A 19385-nucleotide genomic window follows, 5' to 3' on the forward strand; every position below is an offset into this window, starting at 1 on the left:
ACTGCAAAAGGAAATTGTGTAGGAGCAACAGCCAGATCAACCAAAGATAGGTCCCGTCTTGATAGTCACTGGTTAGAGTAACTGGAGAATGGTATTGAGAGCCCTAATCACAGTTCGGATTTACACTAAATATGCTTGAAAAACAGGCAACAAAATGTGACCATGCGAAGGGAGTAGAAACTTCCTACTTCCAATGTACATAATGTATAGAATGTATATTGTTCAGAAAACCCCATTCAAGAAGGTCCATGCTTGGAGCTGGACCAGGTTATTCAGTGGTTCTTTTAATTACGGTGGATTGTGTTTTGTGTGACTGTCAACTATAATGAAAAGGTCATTTTCTTCCCCCTTGCTCTAATCTGCTTGTCTATGCTTATGAATTTAATAAGTCCATTTACAGTATGTGATGTGAACGCCTTGTACAAACACTGCGTCAACTGCTTCCAGATGTCCAAACAAAGGCCAGTGTTCCCCTGAGACTCTCCTCTCTGCTATATGATAGCAATTAGGTCACTAAATTATATGGAGGCTGCTGGAGGGATAGCATGCATTAAAAAGTGACCCTTGCTTGTTAACAAGACTCTGGCAGAGCATGCAAAAGGGTTGTGAGGATTCCTTTGAAGTTTGTCCCCTTGTCCCAGAGTCCTTTGTGATGCACATGACTCTGACAGCATTGTTAGGAGACCTATAAAAGTACCTGAGGTTTCTAGAAGGTTGATAGCATGCATGCAGTTGCATGTCAGTGTATACACATCTGCTAGTTCAGGGTATAGCTCTAGATTGAGCTTTTCAGGATTGTAAAATGCTTCATGATAGTCATTATTTCATTGCTTCAGAGGTCAAAGCAGAGTTTTTACTATGTTGAAATTCACCCATATGTAGATACCCACTGGGTACAAACTGGCTGACTCAACGTTGCTTCAACATAATTTGTCCATGTATTGTGGAATCTATGTGTAAAATAAATTGGATAAAAAAGTCATCAATGTAAATTGTTGTTTTGAGGGTGAAATTTCAACCACAGAATTAGTATTTTTTTTATTTATTTTTTCACCTTTATTTAACCAGGTAGACCAGTTGAGAACAAGTTCTCATTTGCAACTGCGACCTGGCCAAGATAAAGCAAAGCAGTTCGACACATACAACAACACAGAGTTACACATGGAGTAAAACAAACATACAATCAATAATACAGTACAAAAGTCTATATACAGCATGTGCAAATGAGGTAGGATAAGAGAGGTAAGGCAATAAATAGGCCATGGTGGCGAAGTAATTACAATATAGCAATTAAACACTGGAATGGTAGATGTGCAGAAGATGAATATGCAAGTAGAGATACTGGGGTGCAAAGGAGCAAGATAAATAAATAAATACAGTATGGGGATGAGGTAGATTGGATGGGCAATTTACAGATGAGCTATGTACAGGTGCAGTGATCTGTGAGCTGCTCTGACAGCTGGTGCTTAAAGCTAGTGAGGGAGATAAGAGTATCCAGCTTTAGTGAATTTTGCAGTTCGTTCCAGTCATTGGCAACAAAGAACTGGAAGGATAGTCGGCCGAAGGAAGAATAGGCTTGAGGGTGACCAGTGAGATATACCTGCTGGAGCGCGTGCGACGAGTGGGTGCTGCTATGGTGACCAGTGAGCTGAGACAAGGCGGGGCTTTACCTAGTAGAGACATGTAGATGACCTGGAGCCAGTGGGTTTGGCGACAAGTATGAAGTGAGGACCAGCCAATGAGAGCGTACAGGTCGCAGTGGTGGGTAGTATATGGGGCTTTGGTGACAAAACGGATGGCACTGTGGTAGACTGCATCCAATTTGTGGAGTAGAGTGTTGGAAGCTATTTTGTAAATGACATCGCCGAATTCGAGGATCGGTAGGATGGTCAGTTTTACGAGGGTATGTTTGGCAGCATGAGTGAAGGATGCTTTGTTGCGAAATAGGAAGCTGATTCTAGATTTAATTTTGGATTGGAGATGTTTATGTCATCATAGTAACCAAATTTCAAAATAGACAAACCTTGTATACTGTGGCGACCCGTCATTCAGGGCAGGTGGGGTTTTGAGCCCCCCCCCCCTAAAAAATGTTGTTTTTCTTAAATACGTGTCACATATCAGTTTACAAACAATGTACAAAATAATCATCGAGTTAATAAAGCCGCATACAAACATGGTCTCTTTTCTGCATTCTTGAGTAAGGAAGCTCCAAAATGCAGGTGTTTCAGCCTGGCTCAGTGCTTTCTGTGGTGGTAGGGAAAATATGGAGTTGCCCTGTGATTATCTCAGTGTTCTGTCACTCAAGGGGACACTACGTCACCGCCAAATCTAAGGGAAGAGCTCAAAAATTCAAGGCCCTTGGGTGCTGCCATAGAGTTACATTAGAAGTGTCCATCCAAGAAGGCTCAAGGTCATTGGCCACAGATAAAATGACGTCAAATCCCGTTATATCTACAATAGCTTTGATTGGACCGATTTCAAAATCTTAGCTAGCAGTCATCAACATAAATCAAGTCGACAATCTACTGGAAAATCCTTTTTAATCCTTGTCATATGAAAATAAATAATGAAGAGAAATTATAGATAAAATGTATCGGTGCTCATCGGCCATTGGACATAAACATTACACAAGTTGGAAGTCGCAAATTCAACAATGAGTGGTTTGGAAGGAATCAGTGGCTAACTGCAAGCATTGCAAAGCTATCCCTAGCCTGCTATTCAGTGGAGTGGGTGTGTTGTCCCAAGTCTGGGTTTAAGGGTCTCTTTTCCAATCTTAAAATGATAAACATTCAACATTGGCCATGCTGTCAATCCAGCATGATTTCTGCCACGCTCAAAACAAATTAACTCAAAGCTGGGAAATCTGACTTTAGTGAGTTCAAAACAATTGGGAACTCAGGAAAAAACGAGCTCCAAGTGGGAAAATAGGTTTTGAACGGTCATCCAACTCGGAATTGTAAGTCGTGAACTTGGGTCTCTTTCTAGAGCTACGACCTGAAGATCACTGACGTCATCATGATTCAACCTTGTTTTTTTCAGAGTTCCCAGTTGTCTTGAAAGTTCAATAAATCCAGAGAATGCCAGACTTTGATCTTCTGCTTGGATCGTTTCATCTGTGCCACTGACTTAGTCTGGTTTTAATTCCAGTTTGTTTACAACTTTATAATTGATATGTTTGATCATGTCTCCATCTGGAACTATCCAAGAAGAAGATACATCTCCTTCAAATGTTGAGATTTGGTTGCGTTGACAACCAAACACAATTCAGTATCACTTCTGAAATACAATAACTAGCCAATTAACTTGTCGACAAATTCGCAAATGATATCTTGGATTCACGTCTCCAACTCAACCAAAAATAAAAGTTAAAGAATGGGATTAAGCCAGTGGCTCACATGGAACTATCCAAGCAGTAGATACATCTCCTTTAAATGTCTATATTTGGTTGCTTGTCAAGCAAACACAATTCAATATTACTTTTGTAATACACTAAATAGCACTAAATAAATTGAGGCTATTTTACAAACTAATGTAACATTTAACCTTAAAATGAGTAACACATCCCATGGCCACATTTTGAAGTTACTGTAACTATAAATATCTTCTTATGTAATCATATAACGCGTGCATGTCCAAGATAGCATGCATAGGTCACCGCAGGTCTGTGGAGATCTTCACAATTCCTGTAATAATCTGTACAGAATCTGGAATGGCATTGATCACTTGCACCATGTACTTTTAATGTAATCTCAACTGCAGTCCAGGTAATTTGGTTATGCTATTAGATAAAGCACAGTGATAACACCATCTGTTGTATAAATAAACAAAATATCTGACATTGGATTCCCATTTCAACTTTGCTGTGCTTCTTAATGTCTGAAAGCACAGTGACAGACATTTGGGTGACAACTACACCAAAAATCAAACATTGTTTTTCCATTGTTGTGCTTTTAGATGGTTGAACGCATAGTGATAACACATTGGAAATTCAACTAACTTTGAAAAGCTCCACCCGCAGAAACCTGTCAAGCTGCCACTCTGTTTAATGTCCCGAGGAGGCCTAGCCAATGTTCAGAACTCAAACCAGTCAAGGCTGGAAAACATTTAGCAAAGATCATGTTAGCTTGCTTGATTCATAAAAAGCAGCACTAAAGTCTAAGGCAGAAGACATTTTCATCTAAAAGTGGATTCTCTTGGACCATTTTTTGAAATGGTTTGGTTTGGGCCCTGTTTCTGTCCGTTGGAAGTAGTGGTCTCAATAAGGGCAGACGTGTAACCCCTCTGTTTCGCTGACAAGTTCTGGATTGCACAGCTTTCCCCTGCTGTATCCTCATGCTCTGTGGTTGAGGACCAGCCCACCACGTGCCCAGTTAAAGTTTAACACGGACTCCTGGCTCATATGTGGCTCTAAAATGGTCTATTTGTGAGCGCTTCTATTTCAGGCTGTCTCCTGTCTTCTCTCTGGCCACTGGAGTGCTGCAAGCTGTCTGGAGAAGGAGGCAAAGTCAGGATTTATGTCACTCTTTTTCCTCCACAGAGGGATCAATGTAATACTGAAGTCAAACAGGAATAACAATTTCAAGGTTTTCCATGCTTTTCTCAAAAAATTGTGTTCTGAGCCATTTTGCTCATTCTTTACTTTAAATTTGGTCTTATAGTCTTTTTATCTAGATGCATTATGAATAAAGTCTCATTGTCTATCTTTTGTTGTCTAACTTTTAAGCTTACCTTTTACAGACTGTTGTCATTACACATTCGGAGCAGGGGGATTGAGTCACACCTAATGGCGAGACAGTGTAACGAATGTAACATTGTAATCTTAACATGCAATCAAGTTTTAAAATAACTTTTGGTCAGGTGGTTCACTGTAGAGTGCAGATGGTCTTGTTATGATGATTATCAATTATAAAAACGGATCTGTTACCTAAAGTTGCTTATATTTGAAGGTGAAAATATCATCAAACTGTACTCACACCACATGCAGTTAACCCCATGGATGGGTAATCAGAGAGTAGGCATTGATTATGTGCCTCTCTAAAAATCCGCCGGCTCAATTTAAATAGAGAAATAGACAATGGATTGGTCTCCAGCGCAAACACCTACTTTCAAATGACTTCTTATCTTACAACATGACCGAGTCACTGATTTATGTCGATATCAAGTGAATCAGTTTTATTATGCCAAAGATCTGAGCATTCTCTGGTATTTGGATGGTTGGAAACCTGATGATGAATATAAAATGAGAAATAGCGATAAAAAATAGCATATATCATCAGCTGTCAGGGCTGCCATTCAAAATGAGTATTCGACCTCATACTGTAGGGCACTGCATTTATACATATACTTGTAGATTTCAGAGCTGTAATATAATGCAAAGCCCCGTTAATCATTCCATTCTGGCACTCTGGCTTCTTGATGATTCACACTTGGACGCAAGCCCACCCAATGTAAGAACTAATTTAAACAAGTCATTTCCTACAATACACAGGATCCAGGGAGAAGAGTGCCAGTGATCCAATATACATACCCTCTGCACTGTGGTGGCCCTTTGGACAAAAAGGGAGACCCTGAACAGAAAGCCTGAATATGCTGAATACTCTTTAAAGTGGAACTGGCAGGGTTTTTAACTACTTTGCAGATATGAAACAAACAGAAAATCATAATATCAGCAAAAATATCAAATTCCCAGTTTATGCTCCAACCCCTATAAAAGGTTTTAAAAATAGGTTATATTTGACAAAAAATTCCATGACGTACAGTTAGGCATTGTTGGCAGAATTGATGGACGCAGTTCAATGTATGATTAACATAATTCACCAATAAATGCGTTGGTAGTCCAAAATAGATTGCTATCAGGTTATAAATCAAACGTACCTATAAAATAGTTTGCTGCCTCCACCCACTCAGTTTCAATGACTCAATATTTTGAATGTCAGTACAATCAAACTACCAAGGGAAATGATCAGAAGTCAGTCATAACTTGGCTAATAGGCTAGCGCACATGTGTCACACAAGGCCCGCAGACCGAATAGGACACACAAGCAAGTATTAGTCAACAGTTGAGTCATCTACTTTATGAAATTACAGCCTGATGCACTTGCTTCGGTGGATTCAACTTCAACTACATTTGAGCAGTAGCCTAGGTTGACACCTCAACCTCAATACATTTTGAGCGCGCCATGCAGCAATGCTGCATTCAACTGCACCGGTGATCGATGGCGAACAGCTCTTTTTTTAAAACATGTTTAAACTTAAAATGTTACAACAACCTACCTTTTTGTTATTTTGATTTCTTAAATACTTTTTATTAGGGTCGCAGCATATTATGCGCATCTACAAGCATAGCAGCAAAGGCTGGACAAATATTATTTATCTCTTCTTTTGTTTTAATATGTGAACATTCTATATACAGCAAGCTAAAAACACGGAGCCTAACTTTAGCTTGCTAGGTGTTGGCAGGATGTCATGTCATTGGAGGAGTTGGTGAGTGACGGACATTTCCCTTCATATGGTTGTTCGTTGCCTACAGCGAGATATGCAGGTTTCATTTGGTTAACGTTAGCTAGCAAGAAATGTGAATCGCTATGCTAGTTAGCTAGCTATGCTGAACTTAGTTGTCGATCAAATGGGCGGGCTGGCAGGCAAGTTCCCATTCAGATGTCAAAACGTGGGTTGGGACAGGCATGCATTGGCAGGCAAACTGCAAAAGGATGAGCTCTAGCTGGTATTAGTTGTTGATCTTGTTCTTGATTTGTGCATAGGCAACTGAGGGAGAGAGCCTATCGTTTCATGGTTGTTTGATCAATAGTACTGTGAAGTTCCCAAATGTAAGAGAACTCCCATGTTATTTACATATTTGCAGAAATCTATTCAGGTGGCTTTTGGCGAATGCGTTCTAATGTTGTAAAGTCGCGCTGTTGCTACTGGCTGTAATCACAGTCCAGTTCAAAGAGGATTGCAGGCCTGTGTGGCATCAGCCTACTGTAGCTATGATTGTTCCACTTTAAGTTACAAAGCAAGCTACACTTTATATCCTCTCTTCAGCAATTTGAGAGGATGGCTAAATTGACCTCATTTCAAGTCCTCCAGTGATTTGCATTCATGGACATCAATATTGCCATCTCATACTGTGGTACTGCTTAAGCAATGAGGGAAAGATGGGTATTTCCCTCATTAAGGTCAGGGTAATGCGAAGATTAATATTAAGGTCATGCCAAATTAGGGGTTAGGGTTATGGCAAGCATTTTTGATGTAAATGCATTGTATTACCAATCTAGGGTTTGCCAGTTGAATATACACTACCTATTCTCTATTTTGGGATGTAATTGCAACAACTGACAACAAAAAATATACTTGCAAATGACCAATAAATAACATTGATTGTAATACATGTATTTAGATACATTTCAGCTATAGCTTCACAATTTACACTTTTTTTTATTCTCAATTTAAAATTGACTAGCCATTTTTTACATTCAGCATGACTGTCAAGGGAAATATAGTATTATTTCTAACAAAGATATCTACATATATTTCAGGATGTCGTGTATCCCTGAAAATAATCAGAATTCATGTAAACATTACAATTTTGAAAACATAGCTTGTCCAAAAAAAAGAGGTCTCTTGGTACAACTTACCCCAGGCAAATTAAGCCGCCTACAAATTAATGTACTGAATGAAATATTTCCACTACCTTTTTAAAACCATCTCTATCTTTATTTCCCAAACGCAATTCAACACAATCGCTTGTTTGTCTTTGAAGCATCTTTAACACAGGTTTAACACCTAACAAACAGTTGGTACTTAAAAAAAAACAACACTTTTAACATAGGCCTGTTGTTACCTCAGTGATAATGCCTTGCATTAGGCCTGGGAATTTACTCAACTTGCCATTGGCTCAACTTACCCCATGGCAAACATTTTGACTATATTAGCCCACACAGCTCCAAGGATGCACTTTCATGCTAGGTTTAGGATCTCACAGTTAAGCTTCTAGAGATCCCGACTGATATAGAACAATCTTCAAATGGTCTGCTTTGGTTTAGATACATCATGAAACCTCTGACACAATAAATTCATTTGACTTGGTAAAAATCTGTTTTGTTGGACCTGACTTGCTTACCACTTTTTCCATGTGGTTTCTTCCTTCACAGACTCTGTGACATGATGACCTCTTCCTAAATGTTTGGTCAAATTATTAATTGTGTATGGTTTCCTAGAAACAAGGGTGGCTCAACTTACCCATATGGCTCAACTTACTCCACTCTCCCCTAAACCATTTGTGTAGTACTGTAGGTCTAGTGAGTTCTAACTGGAAAAAGAGAATCCAGTTCCATCTAGTGGTAGTATAAGTAAAATCACTAGTTTCTGTTACAGTGACACTGTAAAAGCATTGGTTACTCAATGAGACAAAATCACTATTGTTACCATCAACATCAGTCATTACAGCATAATACAGCCAACACTGTGACTGCACAACAAACAATTTAGCCAACAATAAAACAGATCCTGTTCAGAATGATCTAGTTTGCACAGTAGACAGGCAAAGTTGAGGACAATATCTATATTTTCTTCATTTGTTTAATTGCACAAACATAGGATATGACAATCATAGAGTTGAAAGAAATGCATGTGCAGGAGAAGTAAGAAACCCAAAACGGGCGTGGAAACTGGTGTCTGAGCCTGTCCCCTCCCTGGATGGTTTGTTTGGTGGTCTCTCTATAGGCTGGTTTGTTTAACCTCACTGGCCTTGCCAGCTTCCATTTCTACAGCTGTGTTCTCATAGAAACCACCATCTTCCTCTCTGCAAGACAAAAACATGGGCTTTACAATGAGGCTGTGTAGTTTGATAGCCTTCTGTCTAGGACTGCAACAGTTGAACATTTCATAAGAAAATACACTTGTTTGTGAGATCCTGGTAAGTTAGTTAAGGACAACAGGAGGTCACAATATTAAAGTATGAAAAGATTATATCAGTAAAGAGTCAGGCAGTAGTGGAAAAGTACCCAAATGTCATATTTTATTTTAAAAAATGCCTCACGTGAAAGTCACCCAGTAAAATCCTACTTGAGTAAAAGTCTAGAAGTATTTGGTTTTAAATATACTTAAGTATCAAAAGTAAATGTAATTGCTCAAATTTACATAAGTATAAAAAGTATAAATCATTTCAAATTGCTTATATTAAAGCAAACCAAACAGCATCATATTACTTGTTTTTTATTTAATTTACGGAGAACCAGGGGCATGCTCCAACACTCAGACATATTTACAAACAAAGCATTTATATTTAGTGAGCCTGAGGCAGTAGGGATGACCAGGGATGTTCTCTTGATAAGTGCGTTGAATTTGACCATTTTCCTGTCCTGTTAAGCATTCAAAATGTAACGAGTACCTTTGGGTGTCAGGGGAAATGTATAGAGTAAAAAGTAAATTATTTTATTCAGGAATGTAGTGAAATAAATGTAAAAGTTGACAAATATAAATAGTAAAGTACAGATACCCCAAAAAATGACTTAAGTAGTACTTTAAAGTATTTTTACTAAAGTACTTTAAACCACTGGTTGCTGGTGCCTGTTACACAAGGCACCTCTGTGTCATTGTAGTCACTTACTGAATATTACCTTGGCAGATGGCTAGCAGCCTGCACTGATAAGACAATAGTATAGCAGATCAGCATTAAGCTAAATAATTTGATGTACTGAATGGTCAAAACAATGTTTAGGACATAGAATTAGGAATTAGAATAGTAATTTAATAGGATCTCTAAGGTTAAGGAGATTATTTTTGCTTACATATTTACCCTTGTCATCCTACTTTACAACAAGTGTCACTAATACCATGTAAGTACACAGAATATGTGCAGGTGCATTTAGGTTATCACCTCTGTTGTACTTACTTTTCCTTCTTGAAGAAAAGCCTTTGTACAATAAGGATGACGAAGACGATGAAGAGGAATCCCACTACAGCAGCCAGACCAACAAGCCAAGGCTGCAGTGTCCCACCCTTGGATGTAGTGAGTCGTAAGCCTCCTATATAAGGAATAAATAGTTATGTATTCACCAGAAAACTCTGATTTGATCATTGATACCACACCATTGATAGTGTTGTAGTATGTGGACTATATTATCATGATGATGTAAGATATTTGAACGAAGAGTTAAACATCGCTGGCTAGTCCTGACTAACAGTGTTCACAGCTGTAACATAATGCCGACCTCAGAGGGAAGGTGCAAGGTGAGGTTATTATGACATAACTGTTGTTAAACGTTGCATAAATATCTAGCCAGTGTGATTGATCATCGATGAGGACTTACCGTTTGGCTTACCACTCTGGGCCTGGTTAACACAAACCGCCAGTAATAAACAAACCAGGAAAGTTTTGTGGAGAGACATTATGAATCCTTGTTGATCCCAGGAGGCCTCTGAGGTTGGTGTTGTGTAGAACCTGTTCACTGTCACGATACTCCTTCTGGACTGGTAACGTCCTGTGAGGTCAAAGTGCAGTATACAGCACAGAGAGCAACCAGATTGCACCATGTTGCCAATGATACCAGCAGATTTTATTGCCTGAAAGGTGTGTCCACTCCAAACTCATGACTTTTCATTTGCTCCTGAAACCAGCTTTCAGTAACGATCATGTCATGTGTTTACTGGATAGCATGCAAATGTGTAATATTGTGTAAAATAAATGTACAATAAGTAGAAAACAAGTATTTTTGAGAGAAATGGTTTAAAATCATCAGAAACCATACGGAATAAACGTGTTCAACAACATAGCTCACAGTTGAAAGTCCTGAAAGCATTTCCTCTTCATATGGTCAAAGGGAGGTCTAAAGGCCTAGTCTAAACACTAACAATACAACAAGGACTGGTCACTTATGAAGCTCTTGACATGCCGCCAGCATGTGGAGATTATTGTGTAATGCAGTAATGAGTACATGATTACAACACAGTATATCTCTTTTGGCTTACAGTTTACAGTGCATCTGCCACATTGCTGTACCCAGCCTTGTCTCTAGCAGTCAGTCTGTGTGCCTGCCCCTTTGTAGCTAGCTCATCCTGCCGAAGGCGACCCTGGGGCCCGTGCGCGGGGGCCGTGGCTCACGTCCATCTGAGATGACCCAGATGGCAGGCATGTTCTTGTTGCCCTCCATCAGGCAGTGGATCTCCTCCGCCTTGACCATAGCCTCCAGCTCAGCATTGGTCTCTGGACACCAGTCCACCTGGAACTTGTCCTTACACTCCCAGGGGTTAACCACCTCCTCGTCAGGCTGTACCCCAAACAGGTAGTCTACAAAGGGAGGTGGGGAGAACACAATATGGCAAAATTATTTTTAACAGAGATATTCAATTCAGTGAAATCCAGACTATCAGCATGTTTGTAGTCAGCTACCGAATGATAATTTCTAATAATTTGATTGTGATATTTTGATAAATTCTCGCCATTTCATTGCTGACTGACACAAGACAAACAGTGCATCCAGTTGGCTCCAGTGTGGTGAGGGAGTGTTGTGGTAGCTGTACCTGCTAGGTCATGAATCAGCTCTTTGATGAGGTGCCTGATGATGGCGTACAGGGCGATCAGAGCCACCACCGATGCTAGGAACAGATAGATAACATAGTTGGGCAGGGTGATAGCGTCCCGAGAGGGAGGCTTGTAGTTCTCAAAGAACACCTCCTCTTGTGGTTCCCCATAGTCCAAGTTATGGTCCATTGTCCCCTCACTCTAGTCTACCTCCACTCTTCTTCAAGCGGAGTGTGGCACCCTCATTGATGTTTCCATCTGGTCTACCTGTCCGTACACAAAGACACGCTTGAAGTAGTATGCTGAGTATATTGACAGTCAATTCAGTATAATGTATACATTACATTTCTTTATAGGTAATGTGTATCAAATATTTTTTTAAATAAGAACTACTTGTGTACCTACCAGTATCAATGTTTTTTTTCACCGCTTCCTAATTTGGCAGGCTGTATTAATTTCCAACAGTAATCTCCAATCTTCGAAAACAACCATCAATTGATCTCGCTCATCAATCTTCTCTCCCACTGAGAAGCTGTTATTTTAGATGTACTACATGTCATCCCACTGCAGCCCTTGTGCTGGGTACCACGCAGCATGAGGTTGCCATGGCTGCAGGAGTGCTCTAGTCCCAGATTGCATTGACTGCAAAGAGACCCACGCGAGCTAATGTACTTAGTGACGTACTGTACAGGCCAGGTCAAGGTCAGTTCTCTGAGCCTGGATTTAGGATTGGAAAACAAAAGGCGTAAATTAGGCCAGAGGTTCCAAAAGAGAGAGAGGTGGTTGTGTCGCCAGAGAGGGCTTTTATCCATAGTTCCAAAAGAGAGAGAGGTGGTTGTGTCGCCAGAGAGGGCTTTTATCCATAGTTCCAAAAGAGAGAGAGGTGGTTGTGTTGCCAGAGAGGGCTTTTATCCATAGTTCCAAAAGAGAGAGAGGTGGTTGTGTCGCCAGAGAGGGCTTTTATCCATAGTTCCAAAAGAGAGAGAGGTGGTTGTGTCGCCAGAGAGGGCTTTTATCCATAGTTCCAAAAGAGAGAGAGGTGGTTGTGTTGCCAGAGAGGGCTTTTATCCATAGTTCCAAAAGAGAGAGAGGTGGTTGTGTCGCCAGAGAGGGCTTTTATCCATAGTTCCAAAAGAGAGAGAGGTGGTTGTGTCGCCAGAGAGGGCTTTTATCCATAGTTCCAAAAGAGAGAGAGGTGGTTGTGTTGCCAGAGAGGGCTTTTATCCATAGTTCCAAAAGAGAGAGAGGTGGTTGTGTCGCCAGAGAGGGCTTTTATCCATAGTTCCAAAAGAGAGAGAGGTGGTTGTGTTGCCAGAGAGGGCTTTTATCCATAGTTCCAAAAGAGAGAGAGGTGGTTGTGTCGTCAGAGAGGGCTTTTATCCATAGTTCCAAAAGCGAGATAGTGGGTATGGTTCCTTTATTTTTGTATGTTTAGTCAGCAAGTATTACTGTTAAGCATGTATGACAATAATATTTTTACCAAGACCCCTCTGTCAACCCACCGTTTAATCTGAGATCTGTAATAATCCTGGCTTTTATTGGGCAATGGAAGAATTCCAATCAACCAAACTCTTCTAATGCCAAACCATATATTGATATCCAATGTTGTAGTGACCTACCAAACTACTCTTACAGAGCAGCTCACCTCTATGTACTATAGTGGTCCTAGACCAGAATGGTAGGTGATGACAGCACGTCTTGTGTGTCCTTGCTAAATCCCTGAGCTGCTGAGGCTGAGGCCTTATTCTCCCCTGCCCTGTCTCTGAGTCAGACTGGCTTAGTTTAGCGCCACATGATAATGGCGGATCGGGATGAGGGGATAAAGCAGATATACACATTCAGACAGACACAGGTTTAGTCCTTCCTTTATTGGAATGAGGGTCATCCTCTTTGGCCACCTCAAGAAAACAGATGCATTTACGTCTACAGCGTTACAGCAGCTCATATACAGTGATGAGAACAAGTATTAGATAACCTGCAAAATCGGCAGTGTTCCCTACTTACAAAGCATGTAGAGGTCTGTAATTATTATCATACGTACACTTCAACTGTGAGAGACGGAATCTAAAACAAAAATCCAGAAAATCACATTGTATGATTTTTAAGTAATTAATTTGCATTTTATTGCATGACATAAGTATCACATAAGTTTCAACACTGTAGCTTCTACACTCGCAAAAGGGATGTGTTCAGGTTCTGCTCAATCCCATGGTGTTATGTAAGCTGACAATTTATAGTAAAGATTCAACTGTTATTTCTTCTGGGATCCAAAAGGAAATGGAAAATCTCAGAGCACTGACACAAATGAATGTTTCTGCACAGTTGGATTGTTCAAACTGTCTACACTTGTTTTCCTATACAGTACAGACATTATACAGTAGAATTGTTTGTACATACAGTTTCTTAGTTTATGCATCTGATGCTTAAATTACATTGTTAAAAAAAATGGATTGGGTTGCAGTTTCATTTAATTTGTATAAAAACAGGATTAGATGATTGGTAGTAACAGAGACGGGATGTATCTGATTGGGAGCCAACCTGACAGGAAATGAGGACAGAGGAGAGAGCAGAATAGAGTGGACAGTGAATTGTTATCAGGGGACCTTAGGCAGAATGTTCTTCTGACCCAAACTGACTGAAAAAGTTGTGGGTTTGTTTTCTTCAGAAGAAGGTTGTCTTTGCTTGTATATGCTAGGAGATTTGATCATTGTAAGGATCCCCTTCCCCACGTCTACTATTCTGATGGTCATCCACCTTTTCGCCTCGACAGCAGTCTTCCTCCTTCTCCACTCCCTTGCAGTCACACACACCTTCCTCAGACCCAGTCTGCGTGCACATCATGACAGTTTTAGTGTTTGGCACGTACACATTTCTCATATAGAAATATAAGAACAAACTCAGTCACTACAACACATGTATGTGTTTTTGATTGAAAAGTAGCCTTAACTAGCCCTTTTAATCCACAGATCCAGCTGACATGCCTGTTCCATGGCTTCAAATTGAGGCTACAGAGTGTGAAGGTGAACTGAAAGCTGAGTATCAATGGTGAGTCACAGTGAAAGGACTCTGGATGGATTAATCAGATTACAAAGATGTCTGCCTGCCTCCCTGCCTGTCTGTTTCTCTCTTGTGTGATCATCCTACTTTACCTGCCAAGTCATGGTACAAGTCATTGATCAGGTGTCCTAGGATGGCATAGCAGGACACTACTACCACTATGACATAGAGCACATGAGAGGGCATGTGAAAGGCATCCCGGGAAGAGGCCACGTAGGTAGGCAAACAAAGTAGAGATCGTCTTTCTCCACGGCATGTAGGAGCTGCCTGGGGTTATAGGTCCTCCGTGGTACAAAGTGTTCTGGTCTGTGAGGAATCCATCCGCAAATTGAATTAGTTGAAAGGGGACGTTGATTAGGTTTATATGAGACTGAATTTACCATGTTGGTGAAAAACACCATCATTGGAACGATATCTCGTGGAAAGATTATTTTACAAAGAAAAGAACAATGACCTGAATGGAGACTTGGTCTGTGCGGCCCATGTCCAGTATATTCTTCATACTGAGCCTTATGGCTGGTAAGACAAGAGAATAAGAGAATAAGCGAGGTAGCAGTATCTTTTTTTTAGGGCCGAAACCCTCAAAATTAAAGATCAAATAAGGGGAACATACAGTACATATGTTGTGACAAAGGATATCTTCATTCCCATAATATGTTGCCATTTGTAATGTTGAGCAGTTGGTAGGAAAATATTTGTTCTGACTTCAGTTATGGACAAAGAGGGTTAAAGTGCTATTATTCAGCTCCCCTCTACCCACCGGCCCATCCCACCATTCAAATGAGGAATGCGCCATTCAGTGCATTCCTCATTTGCCCAGAAATATCCTCCTGTGACACTGCCCTCTCTTTCCGGAGAGCAACTTCCCTCCAAATCATGTCCCTTAATGAGGTGGGGGAGATGGAATTAAATAACAGACACAGGAACCAGTGGAGGTTCTAGACCATTTCAACTGGGGGGGCCAAGCTGGGGCCAGTTGTACTGTTAGAGGGGCCAGTTACATTAGACGTTATTGTTGTCATCGTTTTCTTCACTGCATTGGCAGGCAAAAGACCATGTTCATAATCATCATCGTTGCCACTGTCTAATAACGGATGTAAAAAAAAGAATGATAGCAAAAATGTATGTAAAAATGATTTCATACTCCACATTTAGGGGGGTCACAAGGGGGTCCAAAATTGTTGTCACAGGGGCACTGCCACTGACAGGAACGAGAGTGACTGTAAGATGAAATGTGGAGGTGTCTGAAGTAAGTACATGTAAAAGCACTTGAAGTTTCCTCATGCAACCTAAGTGCAGAAAGAGTTCTCTCAGACTGAGGAGACAGATGTCACGTAAAATACTGAGTACTGCCTCGCAACAGAGCTGAGGCAGTCGAGACTGAATACTGCCTCCCAACAGAGCTGAGGCTGTCGAGACTGAATACTGCCTCCCAACAGAGCTGAGGCAGTCGAGACAGAATACTGCCTCCCAACAGAGCTGAGGCAGTCGAGACTGAATACTGCCTCGCAACAGAGCTGAGGCAGTCGAGACTGAATACTGCGTCCCAACAGAGCTGAGGCTGTCGAGACTGAATACTGCCTCACAACAGAGCTGAGGCTGTCGAGACTGAATACTGCCTCCCAACAGAGCTGAGGCTGTCGAGACTGAATACTGCCTCCCAACAGAGCTGAGGCTGTCGAGACTGAATACTGCCTCCCAACAGAGCTGAGGCTGTCGAGCCTGAATACTGCCTCCCAACAGAGCTGAGGCTGTCGAGACTGAATACTGCCTCCCAACAGAGCTGAGGCAGTCGAGACTGAATACTGCCTCCCAACAGAGCTGAGGCTGTCGAGACTGAATACTGCCTCGCAACAGAGCTGAGGCTGTTGAGACTGAATACTGCCTCGCAACAGAGCTGAGGCAGTCGAGACTGAATACTGCCTCCCAACAGAGCTGAGGCAGTCGAGACAGAATACTGCCTCCCAACAGAGCTGAGGCTGTTGAGACTGAATACTGCCTCGCAACAGAGCTGAGGCAGTCGAGACTGAATACTGCCTCGCAACAGAGCTGAGGCTGTCGAGACTGAATACTGCCTCCCAACAGAGCTGAGGCTGTCGAGACTGAATACTGCCTCCCAACAGAGCTGAGGCAGTCGAGACTGAATACTGCCTCCCAACAGAGCTGAGGCTGTCGAGACTGAATACTGCCTCGCAACAGAGCTGAGGCTGTTGAGACTGAATACTGCCTCGCAACAGAGCTGAGGCAGTCGAGACTGAATATTGCCTCCCAACAGAGCTGAGGCTGTTGAGACTGAATACTGCCTCGCAACAGAGCTGAGGCAGTCGAGACTGAATACTGCCTCCCAACAGAGCTGAGGCAGTCGAGACTGAATACTGCCTCCCAACAGAGCTGAGGCAGTCGAGACTGAATACTGCCTCCCAACAGAGCTGAGGCTGTCGGGACTGAATACTGCCTCCCAACAGAGCTGAGGCAGTCGAGACTGAATACTGCCTCCCAACAGAGCTGAGGCTGTCGAGACTGAATACTGCCTCCCAACAGAGCTGAGGCTGTCGAGACTGAATACTGCCTCCCAACAGAGCTGAGGCAGTCGAGACTGAATACTGCCTCCCAACAGAGCTGAGGCTGTCGAGACTGAATACTGCCTCGCAACAGAGCTGAGGCTGTTGAGACTGAATACTGCCTCGCAACAGAGCTGAGGCAGTCGAGACTGAATACTGCCTCCCAACAGAGCTGAGGCAGTCGAGACAGAATACTGCCTCCCAACAGAGCTGAGGCAGTCGAGACTGAATATTGCCTCCCAAAAGAATACTGAATACTGCCTCGCAACAGAGCTGAGGCTGTTGAGACTGAATACTGCCTCCCAACAGAGCTGAGGCTGTCGAGACTGAATACTGCCTCGCAACAGAGCTGAGGCTGTTGAGACTGAATACTGCCTCGCAACAGAGCTGAGGCTGTCGAGACTGAATACTGCCTCGCAACAGAGCTGAGGCAGTCGAGACTGAATACTGCCTCCCAACAGAGCTGAGGCAGTCGAGACTGAATACTGCCTCCCAACAGAGCTGAGGCAGTCGAGACTGAATATTGCCTCCCAAAATAATACTGAATACTGCCTCCCAACAGAGCTGAGGCAGTCGAGACTGAATAGTGCCTCCCAAAAGAATACGGAATACTGCCTCCCAACAGAGCTGAGGCAGTTGAGACTGAATACTGCCTCCCAACAGAGATGAGGCAGTCGAGACTGAATACTGCCTCGCAACAGAGCTGAGGCAGTCGAGACTGAATACTGCCTCGCAACAGAGCTGAGGCAGTCGAGACTGAATACTGCCTCCCAACAGAGCTGAGGCAGTCGAGACAGAATACTGCCTCCCAACAGAGCTGAGGCAGTCGAGACAGAATACTGCCTCCCAACAGAGCTGAGGCTGTTGAGACTGAATACTGCCTCGCAACAGAGCTGAGGCAGTCGAGACTGAATACTGCCTCGCAACAGAGCTGAGGCAGTCGAGACTGAATACTGCCTCCCAACAGAGCTGAGGCAGTCGAGACTGAATACTGCCTCGCAACAGAGCTGAGGCAGTCGAGACTGAATACTGCCTCCCAACAGAGCTGAGGCAGTCGAGACTGAATATTGCCTCCCAAAAGAATACTGAATACTGCCTCCCAACAGAGATGAGGCAGTCGAGACTGAATACTGCCTCCCAAAATAATACTGAATACTGCCTCCCAACAGAGCCGAGGCAGTCGAGACTGAATAGTGCCTCCCAAAAGAATACGGAATACTGCCTCCCAACAGAGCTGAGGCAGTCGAGACTGAATACTGCCTCCCAACAGAGATGAGGCAGTCGAGACTGAATACTGCCTCCCAACAGAATACTGGATATTGCCTCCCAACAGATCAGGCTAGGTTAGCATTAGCTGTATCATCACTGACTAGAATACTACACAAGTACTACATGAGCCACTCTCCCTCATCAAATGCAGAGTACTGACAGCAAAAGCATTAGCAAAACCTAGAAATGAACCTAAAGCCTTCTCTCTCTAGTCAGTAAAGGCATTACTCACTCAGACTAGGACGACCTCCTCAGGCTTGGGTGCATCCTTGATCTTCTTGCAGAAGACTTGAGACAAAAGGCTGTCTCTGTCTGCTGTGAGGCTAGCCTGGCAGGGAGGACTGGAGTCCCTCTTGTCAGCAACAGGGTCAGTCGCTCTACTCCACCTGACCTTTGAGTGAAACTGGACTGAAGGGTCAAGAGTCACTCCTCTGAGTCTGACTAAATAAGTCTGTGTCCCTCATAACCTTTGACACCTAGACCTAATTAATCTTCAAGGATTTTCCCTGTCAGACTAGAATGATGGCTGTGAATGAGTATGACCATGAGTATTCAATGGCATCCTTTCTCTTGACAGATTTCATATAAACCTGGTTTCCACCAAATCATTTTTGATGGAAAGTATTTTAGATGTGTCAAAATAGCTACGTATCAATTTAGTAGGACATTCTCCATAAATAGGCCAATGACTGATAATCATATAATTGGCAGAGTAGAAGGATACAATTGGAAATAATTGAAAACATATTGGATGATGTAATGAGCACAGACAGTTACTTTCCACATTATTCTGCATCATACATAGCCTGTTGATTCTATGTTGAGTGAACAAATGACACATTTTGACACTGTAGAACAAGGAAAACAGAGATGCAAAATACCTTGCTGGGTTGAGCTGCAAAGATTCCTTTGGCTGTTTCCCTACAGTCCATACATTTCCCTGTATTGTTTCCCTGACCTAAGGCTGTATTTGG

General features: G+C 42.2%; 1 protein-coding gene across 2 annotated transcripts; it reads right to left on the reverse strand.

Moving 5' to 3' along the window:
- Positions 1–7694: 7694 nt before the first annotated feature.
- LOC110524385 (uncharacterized) lies at positions 7695–13183 on the reverse strand. Of its 2 annotated transcripts, XR_016496255.1 has the most exons (6): positions 11926–13183; positions 11524–11787; positions 10972–11290; positions 10314–10484; positions 9896–10028; positions 7695–8803 (listed from the first exon to the last, which is right to left on the reverse strand). XR_016496255.1 is itself a non-coding variant. In XM_090235655.1 (3 exons), exons 2-3 carry the CDS (start codon positions 11711–11713, stop codon positions 11049–11051), a joined length of 432 nt encoding a protein of 143 aa, XP_090091781.1. In that variant the 5' UTR covers positions 11714–11787; positions 11926–13183; the 3' UTR covers positions 10713–11048. The 2 variants fall into 2 exon arrangements, 1 of the variants encoding a protein (XP_090091781.1); XM_090235655.1 differs by lacking the exons at positions 7695–8803; positions 9896–10028; positions 10314–10484 and having other exon boundaries at positions 10713–11290.
- Positions 13184–19385: the final 6202 nt, after the last annotated feature.

This window comes from Oncorhynchus mykiss, chromosome 5 (assembly GCF_057628025.1).
Source record: "Oncorhynchus mykiss isolate SJ-2025 chromosome 5, ASM5762802v1, whole genome shotgun sequence".
NCBI classification, from domain to species: domain Eukaryota; kingdom Metazoa; phylum Chordata; class Actinopteri; order Salmoniformes; family Salmonidae; genus Oncorhynchus; species Oncorhynchus mykiss.